Source organism: Cornus florida, unplaced genomic scaffold, assembly GCF_030987335.1.
Source record: "Cornus florida cultivar Cherokee Brave unplaced genomic scaffold, ASM3098733v1 CherokeeBrave_3.0.0_Hap2_Chr05, whole genome shotgun sequence".
In the NCBI taxonomy this organism is placed as follows: Eukaryota; Viridiplantae; Streptophyta; class Magnoliopsida; order Cornales; family Cornaceae; genus Cornus; species Cornus florida.
Genome location: NW_026775575.1, coordinates 82,507,305 through 82,524,369, shown reverse-complemented (window position 1 = coordinate 82,524,369; position 17,065 = coordinate 82,507,305). Strand labels below are relative to the sequence as shown.

At 33.9% G+C, this 17,065-nt stretch overlaps 1 protein-coding gene across 1 annotated transcript; it reads right to left on the bottom strand.

The window, feature by feature from the left end:
- Positions 1-8,273: 8,273 nt before the first annotated feature.
- Positions 8,274-15,534, bottom strand: LOC132307196 (phosphoinositide phospholipase C 4-like). The gene is made up of 9 exons (XM_059804886.1): positions 14,798-15,534; positions 13,602-13,798; positions 12,816-12,951; positions 12,493-12,729; positions 12,160-12,395; positions 11,908-12,025; positions 9,426-9,578; positions 9,261-9,347; positions 8,274-8,779 (listed from the first exon to the last, which is right to left on the bottom strand). Exons 1-9 carry the CDS (start codon positions 15,110-15,112, stop codon positions 8,471-8,473), a joined length of 1,788 nt encoding a protein of 595 aa, XP_059660869.1. The 5' UTR covers positions 15,113-15,534; the 3' UTR covers positions 8,274-8,470.
- Positions 15,535-17,065: the final 1,531 nt, after the last annotated feature.

Here is a 17,065-nt window from a genome sequence, read left to right as displayed (position 1 = left end):
TCAAAGTTCAAAGATCAAGGCGCTCCAATAATTTCATGCACAATAGGGAATCATCAAGTGGAGCGAGCCCTTCTAGATTTGGGTACAAATGTAAACCTTCTTCCTTATTCGGTTTACTTGCAACTTGGCTTGGGAGAATTGAAGTCTACCTCAGTTATTCTCCAATTGGCAGATAGGTCAACCAAGCAGCCTCGTGCGATTATTGAAAATGTGATCATCAAAGTAGATAAATTCTACTTCCCGGTGAATTTTATTGTGCTAGATACCAAGCCGGTACCAAACCCGAGGAGGCATATTCCAGTGATCCTTGGTCATTCTTTTTTTGGAACAGCAAATGCATGCATCAATTGTAGGACTGGCATCATGGATTTATCTTTTGGCAATATGAGAGTTTGCTTAAATATTTTCAATGTTAGTCAATGCCCTTCAGACAATAGTGATTGTTTTCTTGTTGATGCCATAGACGAATGTGTTGAAGAGGTGAATACTATGCTTAATGTAGCCAGTGTGCACAACATTCGACCATGGAAGTTCCCTGTTGAGCCCCTCCTGCCATTTTCAAGTGAACCCTGTACGACATCTTTGGAGTCTCCATCAGAACTAGAGCTGAAGTAGTTGCCCTCTCATCTAAAGTATGCATATTTTGGGCTGAAAAACACTCTTCCGGTAATTATTTCAGCAGATCTATCCTACGAACAAGAGGAGAAATTGCTAGAGGTACTGGCCACTCATCGAGAAGTTATTGGCTAGAGTGTGGTTGATCTCAAAGGGATTGATCCCTCTGTGTGTATGCATCAAATTTTCTTGGAAGAAGACTCCAAACCTTCATGGGAAGCATAGAGGCGGTTAAATCCGAACATGAAAGAAGCAGTCGAGTTGTTAGATACGGGCTAGAGAGTGGGCTTACGTCTAGCTAGAGACATTAAACTTAGCATGAGATGAGGGCATCGTTTCCATTGTAGATTAATTTTTATTTTATTTTCCTTTTTGTAGCGTAGATTATGATAGTTTTAGGTGAGTTTATTTTTATTTTTATTTTAGCTTTTATTTTGTAGAATAGTTTAGATTTTTTTCTTTGTATTTAGGACAGGTTATTTTAGTTTTTATTTTAATAGTCTAGGATAGCTTGTCAATAAATAAATAAATATAAAAAATTAATTTTTTTTTCTTTTTTTAAATTTTGAGGCGATAGTACCCCCTTCAGCCGAAGGTAGGAAAAAAAAAAATCGACGCAGGTGGCGACCCAGCAGAGGAGATAACAGGACCAGGTGATCGTTTGCCCGACCCCGGGTGACCATCGCCCTGAGTAAAAAAAAATTCTTTCACCACTCTCCTATCCACTCCTTAACCTTTCCAACTTTTACATCCTCTCCCAACCTTTATACATTCATATATCCATAAATCTTCCTAAACCCATTACAATCTTGCATCATCCCTTTCACTAATTTTCATCTTCCTAAAATCCATTCCACCATTTCCCATCTAAACCAACTCTCCTACACCCATTAGAATTCCTTCATCATACCCACTTTCCTTTCTTCCTCCTTCCATACCCTATATATATACCTTGGATTGTTTCTCTACTTGGCATTCACTATACCTAACTTAGGGCTGAAGATCAAGAGATTTGCTAGGATCAGAGGACAATGATGAATATTGCAACGACCCGAACCCGAGGGTCCAAATCGCTAACTGAGTCCTTACCCAAACCCGAGGTCAACTAAAAATATTACCGTCCTTTCCTATATCAATACATAATATACGTGTCATCCCAAGGTTTACAAATAACAACAACAATAATAATAATAAAATGAGATCATAGTAAAATATGTTAAACAGTCCACTAACCCATCAAAACCTGTGGATGAACGTCGTCTGCCACTTCCTTCCCTTGACCTGAAAAAAAAAATGTTAAAATGATGGGGTGAGCTAAACGCTCAGTAGGAAGTGTCTAAGACACACCTCTTATGACCCCGTGAATCCACATAAAGAATAGAAAGTAAGAAAACGAGATTATATCTCGGGAATCGAGTAAAACCACTGTATTATTAACAAATATACATATCACAACCAATTACCAAATGCACCACGTATGCCAATGATGTGCCATGCCATGCAATGTCACTTTCCGTTTCTGAAACTATACCGTTTCAACTTCCAAACTGTTAATATAATCCAACCCAAGTCACCTCCAAGGCGTCACGAAAGGGGGATTGGTTAACCATCCACGACTACAAGGCACCTCCACTGTATCGCATCCGGCCTGGTTAGCTCAACCACACTGGGGTCTCTCCCTAGTCCTCTCTCTAGACCACACTAACACCACAGACTATTAGGCGCCTCCTAGGCGTCCAGGTTTTCATAAACACTTTTCAAAAAAAACTTTTCCCCAAAACAATTTCATTGGTTTTTTTAAAAAAAAATTCCCCTTTTTCTTTCTCAATGGATGCATGAATGCTTTATACTTCACAATTTACCATAATTTTCACATCATCAAACCTTAACAACATTCCATACTAAAGAAGAATTTTCTCATGAATTTATAGCATGCTTTAAGTCAACAAAATTTCTACAATTACACCTATTAAATAAGGACATAATCACAAAAACATGTTTTTCATATCCAATCAACAAATCATACACACATATATTATTTATACATAACACACATAGAGATACACATCATATATCTAGCATCATGGCAATATCTCAAGGAAAATTTACAATAAATCTCATACATTTCATCTACATCATGATCACATTATTAAGGGAAATCATAACATCTATTTTCATAATTTCAACATCACTTTTCTTAATAATTAAAAATCATGGGGCATTTAAAATATCAATACTAAGCATATATCTTCACCACTAAGTATATAATCATAATAATTGGTTCAATTAATACATATAATACATCCATTATCTTAATTACATACCACCACAACAACATAGGCAAAATTGCTAAAATCAAACATGCTTAGAATCAAATTAAAGGGGAAAACTCAAAAAAGATTAAAGAAAATATGAATTAGAGCACCCCTACCTCTTAATTGTAGAAAAGCCCCAAATGGGTCCAAATTTTTAGAATTCTTAGAGTGGCCAAAAACTGAAATTGTTTATATAAACTTGAAGATCTTATCGAGCTTTTCGAATTGCCATAACCGGCACTCAAAATTTCCCATCGGTTGAAAAGTAATCAAAGATAGAAGTTGTAGAAAAAAAGAGAATTTTTTTTTTTCTTCTCCAACGAGTAAGGCTGGTGGTGAATTTGCCGAATGGTAATGGCTAAGCCATTACCTTTGTTATAATGCATGTGAGTCCCATCATTTATTTTATTTTATTTTTTTTTCTTTCTACACCACACAATTACATATACATATTTAATAATTCACATCCACATAAATATAATAAATAAGATGCATGAGGTGTGAATGGACCCAACTAAAAATCCCTGTACGCAACAGTTCCAGTAGCGGATCCTACACGGGACCGTCCAGCCAGAAAAATAGAAAAATGCAAAAATGACAACCCTTGTATTTCAAAGAGTCCTGAACCCAATGAAATGTCCCAATCAACTCTCAGACACACTTGGCACACCCTACGTCGCCGACACTCAAAACGAGAAAAGACGAAAATACCCTTGAAAAATAAAAAAATTCCAGAAATTAGAAAATGGTAAAATTTGGAAACATTACAAATATGATGCAAGCGCTTATGATCCACAACGGGCTTAATCCCGATGCTCCACCTCCTCCTTTCTAGATATCCTGCTAAGTGATTTTGTTCTTTGTTTTTCTTTTCTTTATAGTTTTTATTTTTCTTACTTTTGATTTCTGCCTAGTGAGGCCACTGTCTAATTCAAGTTTGGGGGCATAGAGTCTAGAGTCTAGTTTATTTATTTATTTTTTATAAAAAAAAAAAAATCAATTCTTTTTCTTTGACATATTGATTTTAATTCATATATTTGAGAATTGTTGGGAGATTAAGACACTTAAATAATTTTTAAAATTATTTTCTGAGATAGTCCTGAATTCCTAATATTTGTGCCTTACCTTATATGGGTTCCATTATTTAGTATGATAGGAGTTCTGGTATTTGTTAGTCCCTGATGGATTTCACATGCACACTAGAATTTTATCTATAGGTATTTATATATTTAGTTGAATTATGATGACTATAGATTGATATGAATTGGTGAACTTTGAAGATTATTACTATGGCATATAAAAAAATAAAAATCCAAACCCTTTCATGGAGTAATCGGGCCTCATGTCTCATAAGCATAGAGTGTTCGCATGAAGAAGTGGGGAGTAAGGATGAAAAAAAAAAAAAAAAAAAAAACAGAAGAAGAAATTGAAATAAATTAATTTGGTTTGTTTAGGTTTGTAGCCTAGTTGACTTGAATAATTAAGTCCTCAGGAGTGTCTTTACACTTAATGCTTTCAGACTGTTAGGTTTGGGAGTTATTGGTTGAAAGCTTGTTACATAAATCTTCTAGAAAGCTTAATAAACCGGACATTGCACGACCAATCAATATAATGTTTTTGAGAAGAAAAAAAGTTTGTCATAGAAAGATAACTTGAGAAGGGATTTGAGGAATTTAAGTTATAGAAGTTGGGCTCAATTGAAAAGATATTACTACGTGATTTGCTAGTTCACAATTTCACAAAATTGAGGATTGATTTTTGCCATTAATCTTATTGTAAAATTGTGTGGGAAATATTGGGATGAAGTATGAAAATAGGGAATACGGAGTATTGTCAGTTAATAATTTTTAAAGTACTTTTGTATAGTTTTCCCCTTGATTATTATGATGATATGAGAATGAGTTGATTGCCGAAAGATTGAATTGATTTGTATGTTTGTGGGTATCATTTCTAGAAACCCTTGTAAGACTTCACTAGTCCACTAGGGGTAACCTAGGGTTTAAAAGGTTTGTTGCATTCGCTAAATACAATTGTGATTCCCACGAAAATGGACTTTATGTTTCTCTAATTTTATTGCTATAGGACTAGTAATATGTAAGTTTGGGGATGTGTTAGGTATTGAATGTTATACATTTTAGCCCCTTAACTTGCATGTTTTATTCTCTTAGTAGTAGTTCTGAAATATATTTTTGTAATTGGTATATTTAGTTAACAAAACAAGTCCTAGTCGAGTTGTAATTTCAGTTACCATATTAGACTTGACATCGACTGTGGAATTTGAAGGTTGTTCAGAAGAGGAAAGTACTGTTGATCATCAAAAAGGAAAGAATAACATATTAGGACATCGTTTCCCACTTAGGACACAAATACCTATATGGTATATTTTCCGGAAGTTCGAAAAACAGAAAATCCAAGTTCAAATTGGATTCTGTCAAGTGGGAATCGGTACCTGAATTTGGAAACCGGTTCTAGAAGTTAAGATTTGAAAAACTTCATTCTGTCCTTTGGGAATTGATACCAAGATTGGGAACCGGTTCAAGGAGTCCTGATTGCAAAAGGTTTTCAGTTTCCTTGTTCTGTTTAATTCCTTTTTTATTCAACTTTCCTTCCAAGTCCTATACACAAAATTTCTTTTATTTTTAGAAGGAATAGGATTTTGCAAACCTCTATATAAACCGTGCTATACACATAGGTTTAAAAACGGCTTTTGATTTATAAATTTACTATTCTTAAAAGCCTTAAGAAGATTATTTTTGCAGAAAATTAGAGTTGATTTTTCTGTCATCTTTCTAGAACACATACACACAAACACATAGAGAGTTTAGAGTTGTGGTGTTCAAATCCTGATCGTGATCATACAGTTGTATCTACATCGATCAGACGAAAACATATCTACTTCTATATAGAATTCAGATGATTGAAAAACAGATGTAAAAGCGATCACACTTTGAAAGGGTTGGAGCATTCTAGGAGTGTTGTCTAATCTACCTGCTACTCTTCTACAAATATCAAGCATAAGATTGAGGTCAAGTTAATATTGGACGGGGAATCAGAAAGTCAGAGGAATGTCAGTAGTTGGTGTTTTGTAGAATGATAGGGTGTGAGCCAGAGTCAAAGTTCAGTGTACTTTGTTTTAAGCATAGTGGATCGGTTTACTTTGGACTGCACAATCCAAGAGATTTTTCTCATACAAACAGTTGACGTATTTTATCAACTGGGGTTTCCTCGCTAAAATCCTAGTGTCATCTCCAACTTTACTTTGTTTTATTTTATATTGCATGATTTATTAATTGCTAAAATACACAAAGTTGGAAAAGACACAGATCTGTTTTAAATAATCAAAACTTTCATATTCCGTTGCGTACGACTCACACTAGTTTATTTGTGATTTTACATTGTTTTTATTTATTTCAGGGCTTTAATTGTAATATCAATCAAGACCAGTGATTTAGAGCTTGAGAAGACCACATTCGTGGGACCGAGCAATGATGAAGATCCAGGTCTAATTAGACCTAGAAAAGAGTCTAAGAGAAGCCACAAGTTGATGAGAATGGAAAGAAAAAGAAAATGAAAAATCCTTCTCCAACTTGGAAACTCTCTCCAAAATTGATAACTTGAACCCATTTTGGTAATTTATCTATATCTTTCTCCTTGAGTGTCAAAACAGCTTAATTCTCGATTGGGTTTAAAGGAAATTCGAAAATCTACAATTTTGTATTTCACAAGGATTTCATAAAACAGCTATTTACCTTGTCAAAACTGGGCTGGAAGTTTGTACGAATTTTGAAGTCATTGTTTGACAGATTTTCCATATGTCTTCTATATGAAGGGAACTTTGGGGCTAATCTTTTCTTATTTAAAGGGAGTTCTCTACATCATTGTGAGCATCATACAGAGGAGCTTGAGGCTGAGATCAGTAGAGAAGCATTCAGAAGAAAGAAGGGATCAATCCATGGCGGTGAAGACGTCTTCCTCAACCATGAAGAAATCTATTCCAGTCATGCTCAGCTAAACGCTTTGCTAGGGTTGTGATGTAGCCCTAGCTTAGCACCACTGGTTTGATTGTATTCATTTATTGGAGAATAATTATTTTCAGGCATGATTGTGTAACCTATAAGATTTTTACTTGACTTTTCAATAAAAATCGGTTTTAAAGTTTTAATTCAATTACAAATATTTTTATATCTTGTCTTTGATATTTGAATCTTGTGATTGAACACAACTCATTCACTTCTTGAAGTTGTAAATGAGATGGTTATACAATGGTTTTTCTCTCAATATAATATTAGGGTTTTGATGGATTATACCTAGAAAAGATAAACCATACTACACCCTTGAGTAAAGTAGTTAGGTAGATGGTTTATGCTAATCGAAGATAGTTCATACTTAGCTTTAATTTATATTATCTTCTAGCTAAATTAATATGTGCGTGTAACCATGATTAATTCCTTATGCATGTTATATATATATATATATATATATATCTCCAATAAATTGATGCAATTGACCGGTGGTGCGACGTTAGTGGTAAAGTTATGCCCCTAGTTCTCTCTCCTATTTTTTATATCTTGTTTAATCATTATTCTTTATTTTATTTTTCTACTTAGTTCATCTAGAATAAATCATCAAATTTTGGTTATCCTATTTTCAAGTTAATTTGGAATTTGAAAAATTTGTTGACAAACTTCATTAACACGTCTCCTGGCTACGACACCTTTACAAGTAATCCCTATCTACAAAGATTCGTGCGTTTGCGAGTGGGTATATATAAATCTCACAACAATATATTCTCATGGTGTCATTCTCCGAGTAATATTCAAACACAAGCATACCTTGACACACACACACAAACACATATGTGTACACTCTTCAAACACACACACACCCCCCATATATGTATAAATGAGTGAAGATAGAAAGAGATTGTTCGTATGAATAGAGGAAGAATGAAGGCTGTAAGACTGAGGCACGAAGTTTCTCAGTTACAGTTTGTTTGTCACTTTCAATTATGAATTAGTCACATTCTATATGAACAATTTTTTTCCTTGTCTCAACATTTTCAAATGTATCTAACCATCTCTATAACTTAATTGAGCAAATATTCTATCAAAATCTTCTTCTGTTTGAGTTTTGTCTTTAATAAAGTAGTAATAGAAATACACATCCAAGTATGGCGTTGTTATGTATACGTGATTGAAGTATATCACCAGATTTCGATTAATGTCGAAAACCGAGCTAAAAACTGATCAATGGTTCTTCTAAAACACTCATAGCACTTAACAGTTATTAAACTTTATATTTTCTGAGAAGTATCTTATAAGTCAACATATAGCGCAGTCGAGAGAAAAAATAAACGAGGCAAATGTATTATACATGGAGAGCATAGCTCCACCTTTCAAAAGATAATATACAAAATTTATTTCAATACAAGGTATGAATACAAAAATCTCATGCAACAAATGAAAATAACAGCTCTAAAACTAACACATATATACAGCCCCAGCATGAAATCCTAACCAAATAAATAGATGAAAATGCAGTTAAATATAAGAAGTTTCAGACAACTCAAACCGCATGAGAAGCCTCACTGAGTTAAACTTTTCTCCTTTTCGGTCAAAGAGGGGGACTGCTCGGATTCCTTCCCTCAATTCAGAAACAGGCAAACAATTTTGGCCAGCAAAATCATCCTTCTCAGACATGTCGTACTCATGTACTTCGATTCGAAGTAAAGCCAATTCAGGAACAGTCAAGGGAAATGTGAACTCTTCACCCCAAACCGGTGTCCAATTGTCCTCTTGTTTCTTTGTTTTCTTCATTATCTCATCAGCAGGCACTCCGGCTATACCGACCTGCCCCACAGATTGACCAGTAAATACATGGATCAATATGCTCAGGAAGGCTAATACAGGGGAGCAGATTGCATTTCTATCAAAATGCAAGGATTTGACTGGCTACGGACTACAAATATCAATTCACATGCACGAAGGTAATCATGACTGAGCGACAATTTTTAATTTAAGACAATGAATAGCTTTTAAAAAAACATTTTTGGCACTTTTTAGAATCGCATAGAAAATTTTCCAGATGAATAATCTGGGGAATTAGTAAGTCAAGACTCGAGATATTAAGTTGATAAGTGGAATAGAAGTTGATATTAAGTCAATGTCCCATATATCCGTGCAATATGGCCTAAAGCTTATTTTATTCAATGTCCCATGTTGATCAATATATACACCAGTTATACAATCTAAACATGATTTATTTAGCTTACACCGAAAGTAATTAGTGTAATTGAGAAGGAAAGAATTTAGTGAAGTACTGCAGACTTACCCTGGTGTAGAAGTCAGGCGGAGAATACAAATCAAAATGAGTTTGTTTAAAATCCAAATGCCATCCATCCCCCATATATACTTTTACCTGTCACCACAAGAAATTGTGTGAAGAGTAAATTATGGGAAATGTGGAGTTACATTTGCTTTAGTGGTCTGCTCTCACCTTTAAAGTTTTCTTCACTGACGACTTTGCTTTAGGATCAAACACCTGATTGTGCGGAACCATGCTCATAAAAAATTCAGGTTTTTTCACGTAACCACACCCCCCGTTGGATCTAAACATCCCATGCATCAACCAGAGTGACTTACCATATCCCTGCCATTGGAACAGTGACAAGTCGGACTTTGAATGAGAAAAATATATACATATATATAAATGAGATATCATCGCTTTTGAACTTAGAATTTCTTGAAGTATAGGAACTCACTTTTAAAACAAAAAGTGGTGCAGTAATAGCATCCTGCTCTATTCAACTAGCAACCAATGTTTCCACATTGTTAATTTTTGTAATTGACGGAGAATTTCTTCTTCTTCTTTTTTTTTAATTCAATTAAATCATAACCCAACCAATTGGTTGAGCTATATGAATCTTTCATGCAAGGCCAAAATAGGACCAAAATACTCTGAAACCATGTTGAGTAGAACAGAAAGAAAGAAGGGGATGAGAAGACAGAAGATGAGATGAAAGAAGGGGATAAGAACACAACAGTTGAGATGAGGCTTGAAGAAGGAAAGACTAAGAATAATGGGGGAGGAGAACAAGAAGAGGGAATTCTGAAATCATGATAATATGCCAATAATCCAAAACTGACTTGTTTGATAACATAATAGCCTTTATATATGCAAAACATTAACAAACTCTAAAAACCCTAAAATAATTAAGTACTGAAATATCCTTAAATTAAAGCATTAACAAAATTATAAAAATTTGATCCCCCCAAAATAAAAAGTGCAGGTCATGTGTGCCAATCATACCTCGTTCTCAATCAATCTTGTTTTGTCCATCCTACTTAACTAGGGACACAAGTTCAGTTTAGCAATACTATATTTATATTACTAGCTTAACCCTTGTTAATGTTAATTGTTGAGCTTGCTTCCACTATCCTAGTAGGCTATAGCCTAGTGCAATGATAAAAGCGCATATTGATGAGCGAACAATTTAAGAACTACCACTTTATCAAATGATAAAATGCAAAAATATGTATCCCTAGTCCTCTCCCAACACCCCATTAAAGTGGTAACAATACTAAAAAAAGGTCTTCGGGCCCTTTCCCTGCCTCCTTCACATGCTAAACCCGATATCTCCTCATTTTATCACTAATATTTGCTAGTTCAATTGTTTCATGAATATAATCGTTTTTAATTCTATCCTTTCTTGTCTTATGTAAATCCATTTTGACATAAGCAATTTAACCAATCTAATTTTATGATTATGTTGTAATCTAACCACCAACATTTTATACCTAAACAATAGTTGGTCTAACAACTGCTTTGTAGGATTTACCTTCTATTTTTTAAAAGTTTACCTTAATCATACAGCACACAAGAAAAATCCTCCATTTAATATATAAAATTTTAATTCTAGTAGCATCATCACCAATCCCTCCCTCTGTGAATAATCTAGTCTATTTGTCCAGAGAGCTCCACTTTTTTCTACAAATTCCTAGTTTGCAAAATTACATTCCGCATATTTTAAATTTTAGTCCTTATAATTGACCATCTAAAATTTTGAGCATCATTCTTGTCCTTTGTTTTTTTTTTTTTCATGAAATAAAACAATATCACCAGTCATAGCATACAGAATAGAACCTAATCCTAAATGTATTAAATTAATTTATTCATACTCAAGATGAAGAGACATGAGCTTCGCGTTGATCCCTAGTATAAAAAAAAATATAGTAATTAGAAATTCACTTCTTTCTACTGCAGTTGTTCTGACTAAATTTATCTTCTTTCTAAAAAAAAAAAAGGAATAGGAAAAAGAAAGAAAGAAAAAGAAAAGTTCACTCGAATAACTAATTAAAAGATGAGTGATTTTATGGAAACCCGCCTCAGTATACAATACAAGCTCTGTTTATGATCCACTTCAAATGTTTCCTGAGAGTTTTAGATTTATATCTTATGGTGGATTGACCCACTTCTGTAACCTGAAACTAACAAATGACAAGAGAACCCCATACAAAAAGAAGAATTACATTTAACACGGGTTTTTATCATTTATTATTATTATTTGTTTATCATTTTGTTTCAATTAGTAGTTTTAAAGCAGTTTCAACAACCAACCAGAACATTTAGCTTACCAAGAAAATGAGAAAATATATTCTATAATTGATCCTTAATGGCTCATAAGCATTAAAACTTGGGAAGTCTAGGGTAATCTACTTTTGAAAAAGTGAAGATCCTCTCAAAAGAAAATACACTGTAGGCCAATGTAATTGCTTATGCTATTAATTTAGCACAGGCAAGCAACAAGTACTTTTTGCATAGTTTTGGCAGATGGTGAAGTGGAATAAAATTTTATAAGCACAAAAATAAAATTAATGAAAAAAAAAAAAAGAAAGATAATAAAGCAACAAGAAAAAGAAGTTTGATATGCAAAATATTAACATTACGTTACATGTTGGGAAATTGTGAAGAACCAAACCTGCATATTAAAAGCAACCAATTGAGCTCCGTGCATCCAACCAATTAGTGGCTTGTAATTCGAGGAGTTAAATCGAGTACCTTTGGGGTATACCCGCAGAAAATTTCTCTGGGTGAACCTAGATTTTGAGAAAGAACATCATTAGAGATAGTCAGAAAATTATCAGCAAAAGCATAATATGCCAACTTTTCCATAAAATAGGTACATAAATCCAGGTGTAATGTACACTGTATGATGGTCATTGAAATATACCTTACTACATCTATTGCATGAGATTCAGCAGCCTTTTCAAGTGCTTGTTCACTCAAACTAAGGCGTCTAACTTTGTCACTTTCAACTTTGAGAGCCTCCTTCAACCCACCTTTTGGTTTTCCAGCATGAATAGCAATTAGTTGCTTGTATGCAGGTGGTTCTGCTGGACGTGAATTTATATGACAGTCATCAATGGCTTCATCATCCTGACTGTGGTCACTCTTTTCACTATCACTCTGCAATCCAGCAAAGCAAAAACCAATAAGCAGACGCCTAAGAATTAGGATTTTGGAATTAAAGCCAAGACATAACAAACTTCATTTTTCAGCTCACCTTATCCTCGCTTTCTTGATCAGCTGTAAGATCCGATGGTTCCTTGCCCCATTCATCTTCATCAGAATCCTTTGCCTTCTGTGAGTTACTTCCTTCAAAACTTTTAGCTTCAAGGTACTCTTTTGGAGGTTTGGTTGAAATAATAACACGTTTCATTAAATCTTTTGGTGATGGGAATACTTTTAAATACTCCGACTCGGGCCTGTACAACATTTCTCCAAATGTTTGATCAACCATCTGGAAACAAAGCATGCACCAGCATAAGATATGTAATTCAAATCAAGAAAGGTGGTTCAAATCCATGAAAGACAACGAAGAATCACCTGAGCTACTTTAGCCTGAAGCTCACATGTAAGGTGGTCTTCTAAAGTTATTATGACAGGGTATGGAGATGCTGAAAAGGCATGTTCTTTGATGGATTTCAAACATTTTATGAGTTCCACAGGAGTTGTCAAGGTCCTATATTCACAAAAACATAATTTTTAAAAAAATCTCCCAAAAGAATTAAAGAAAAAAAACTAGAATTAATTGAACCCTATCAGAGTTCAGTAAGTACGGTAACAAATTAAGTTATCAAAAACTAATTTAGGAAAAAATATAAAATAAAAACTATACAACTTCTCGATTGCTTTCTCTTTTTCAGAGCTTGGTAAAGCGTTCATGACTAGCATTGATGGTTAGTGAATTACAAGTCCAGATGTCAACTGCAGCTAATTTACTAATTAATCTATATAATTTGTATAGAAAATCCACTGGGATTAGGAACCTTAAATATCTATGGCACAACAACATATGTAATAATTCCATAAAGATCAGATTGTAGTACTTGTCAAGTGAATGTGGCATTTTGGTTTAAAGAATATACATAGATACGATCTCTTCTCGCTTGTTCTTGTCATGACATTTTCAGAACAAAAAGTAGAACCTCTGAAGCACAAAACATAGTTTATTTTAAGTGAATTTTTCAAAACACACCATATCATAATAATCTAAGTTGTCATTAGTCAATTCCATACATCTCTCAAGTAATTAGAGAGTAAAAAGAACAAGAAAGCATTCATTGAAAGATAATACTTATGTAGTTTACATGTTTTTGAGACCTTGCATACCTTCCATGTAGAACATGCACATCATCTTTGGTGGGATTAGGCCATAAATCAAGCTCTATCACTCTCACACCTCTTTTCAGTGCCTTTATGATTGGGACATCACTGCAGTCACTACTGAGCTGGTTTCCAGTCAAGTAAGAATTGTGTCCGGTGTATATGAAATAATGTGACAATGGAGCACTCATATCATGGTGAACCTAAAATGAAAAGTTGTTTATTGTTAGGAAACACGGTCTCCATATATTGTTCAATTCACTCTGCATTGACAAAGAAGAGAACTATAACACTATAAAAAGTGCAAACATAGGGAACAAGTAAAAGGGCTGGCCTAGTGGCACGAGGCTCCTGCCACTACGGGTCTAGGGAGGGATAGATGTAACAAGCAAATAACCAAAATGCGATCTTTATGCTATTCTCAACTATTTTGCTTATGTTGTCAAAATTTAATTCTGTGTCCAATTCCAATTGGCTTCACAAAGAAAACTGAATTTCTCATTACAATATAAAAGATCATTTAAAAATAAAATGGTATTATAGGCTTTGCCAGCTTGTTACGCATCAGATTCCAGATTTTTTTTTTGGTAGGTACCAAATTTGTCATATATGTGAGTTTCAAAGCTGAGATCTCGTGTCTTAACCAGCATTGCAAAAGCTAGCAACCACAAATGTCAGCTACCAATTTTATTTTATTTATTTATATACTAAATTTTATTTTTATTTTTATTTTTTTGGAACATTGGCTTCCAGATTTGGTAAAAGATAAAAGGGAAAAACTCATGAAAGGCTTCAAGGACTCCAAAAACAGAAGATGAACCATTTTACCCAAATCAGACACTCAATTGCACGAGTCAAATTGGTGACAATTAACTCATTCTCACTCTGTTTCTGTTAGTTCCATTTTTTCCTATTATTTCCACTTTTGAAGAATAATAATTAGAAATGTGAGGACTTTATAGTCTTCCCACTATTTCCATTGAAAAAGAAATGCCTAAACTTCAAATGTATGTATAGATCACCAGTAATGAATCTTGGAAATTTGGAATGTTGTGACATTTTAAGTCAAGTCAATTAGGCAATTATGATATTTTTTTCACTTTTCTGTTCTTACTATTTCTCAGCAGCCAAACAAAGTAGCTAGTTGAAGTGTGTGTGTGTGTGTGTGTGTGTGTGTGTATCTATATATATATAAGCTATACCTGAGATCCGATTGGGGGATTGAAATCAACTGAGAAGAGGTAGTGATGGAAATCGTCGAGGGTGAAAGAGTGCCTAGTGAACTTGGCAATGTGATGTCGTTTATGCAGAACCTGCTCCACAATGCGCTCAGAGTCGGCGATCGTAGCTCCGGCATCGCCTTGGACCTCCATCAAGAACCGCCGGAGCTGCTCCGCCGTCATGTGGGACCCACCTTCCGAATACTTCTTGAACGCTTCTTTCACGTCCGCCGGTGGTTCTGCCTCCGTGATCTTGAACTTTCTCGTAAAGCAAACACATATCCTGTAGCTCCCCATTTCACCTCCTCTCTCTCTCGATCACTCACTTTCCCTCTCTATGTATCAGTGGATCACCTGTTCATCGACCGATCAGCGAGACCAGAGTGAAGAAGTGAGTAAGAAGAGATACTAAAGTCTAGAGAGAGAGTCTGTTGCTATATCGGAGAATATATATAGATGAAGTACAGCCATAACGCGTCACAGGTGTGTGTATATATATATATATATATGTATGTATATAGTAATATATACACACACGGTTGATACACGCAGACTAATTTGGTGTATATTTTTTATATTATCATCTTCTCCATTTTCGAGGAGGAAATGAAAGGATTAAAAAAAAAAAATGAAGATTATAAAAATTTGTTGCCGAGGAAAATGAGTGGAAAGGAAATGAGAAGAAAGGATGCTGAAACTTTATTAATGGTTCAAAGTTCCTTTTTGCTTTTATCATGTTTTTGTTTTTCTTACAAATTAGTGGGAGTGTGACTTTGCTTGAGATCCATTGTATACCAACTTAATTACACAATTTATTTTTAATAAGTGCCGCTTAACCTCCGCACATGTTTTTATTCAAATTTTTTATTATTTATAACTTAATTATGTCGTTTTTAAACTCCCATTCTTAAATTTATTCTCACTCTCAACAAATATATTATACCATCTATGATTTATTTGTTAGGATATATGATTTATTTGTTATTAATATTTGTGTTTCTTACTTTTGAATCCCAAATCAAAACTAGATATTAGTTAACCTTTTTTAATTTTTAGAACCAAAATGGAATATTTTCATTGAATCAAACTACATGATTTGATTAGGTTCAATTCGGTCTACGGTTCTAACATTCTAAATTTTAAACAGAATACAAATATTTTATTTAGTTAAATGTAAGGAAGAAATGATATTAAATTATTATTAAACTTGTTTATATTTTTTCATTAGATAGGTAATTTCATTTTTATATATCTAAAGGCGTATAGCATACGTAGGGGGACTCAACATAGGATTAGTGGGGCCAGATTCCCTCATTGAATTTTTTATATTTTTATTTTATATTTTAAATTTTTAAAAATTTATAAAGATGTCCCATTAAAATTACAATTTGCCTCATTAATTTTTATTTTTTTTTTACATTTTACATTTTATATTTTAATTTTTTAAAAATTAATAAAGATGTCCCTACTAAAATTACAATTTATATTAATAATTTTTTTTTTCACATTTTATATTTTAAATTTTTTAAAATTTATTAAAAAACTCTACAAAAATTATAAAAATTTAATTGTCCACGAGTTTGACTACTCAATTTGGGTTAACTTTGTGGGGGTCCAGTCAAATTTCACTACAGAACACCTTTATTTTAATTTAATTTATTACTAATTTAGTAGTAAGTTTCGGTCAAGCCACGTGTTGATTATTGTTGATCTTTGGGAGTTGGAAGATATGCATCATGAATTGTCAATATCAACAACCAAGTGTTCACAACTTCCGAAAAAAAAAAAAAAAACAACCAAGTGTTCACATCCAGCAAACTATCGAGGATGATGGTGCTGTGCACCACCATATCATATTGTTTCTCAATTGGATTGACTCTACATACCTCGGTTTCGTCACCCTCACCCCCACGTATCATTCGTCAGCTTCCAGAATAAAATAAAGCGGGAAGGTGATGATGCCTCAAACTCTCAAAGCTCCTGGAGTTCATACCGCATCTTCACCCACGACTTTTGCCGCCGTCACCCGACCACCGCATCTTCATCCACAATCTTTACCTCCACCGCTGAGATGAGAGGGTTGAAAGAGAAAGATGAGAATATGTGTTTGGCAAAAATAGAATTGAAAAAAGAATGATAAGGAAAGGATAGTTTGATCATTTTATTATAGAATTAAAATATATCTTAGGACATATTATACATTTCATGTCAATTAAGGCTATGTTTGGCTTTTTTTTATAGAATGGGGTG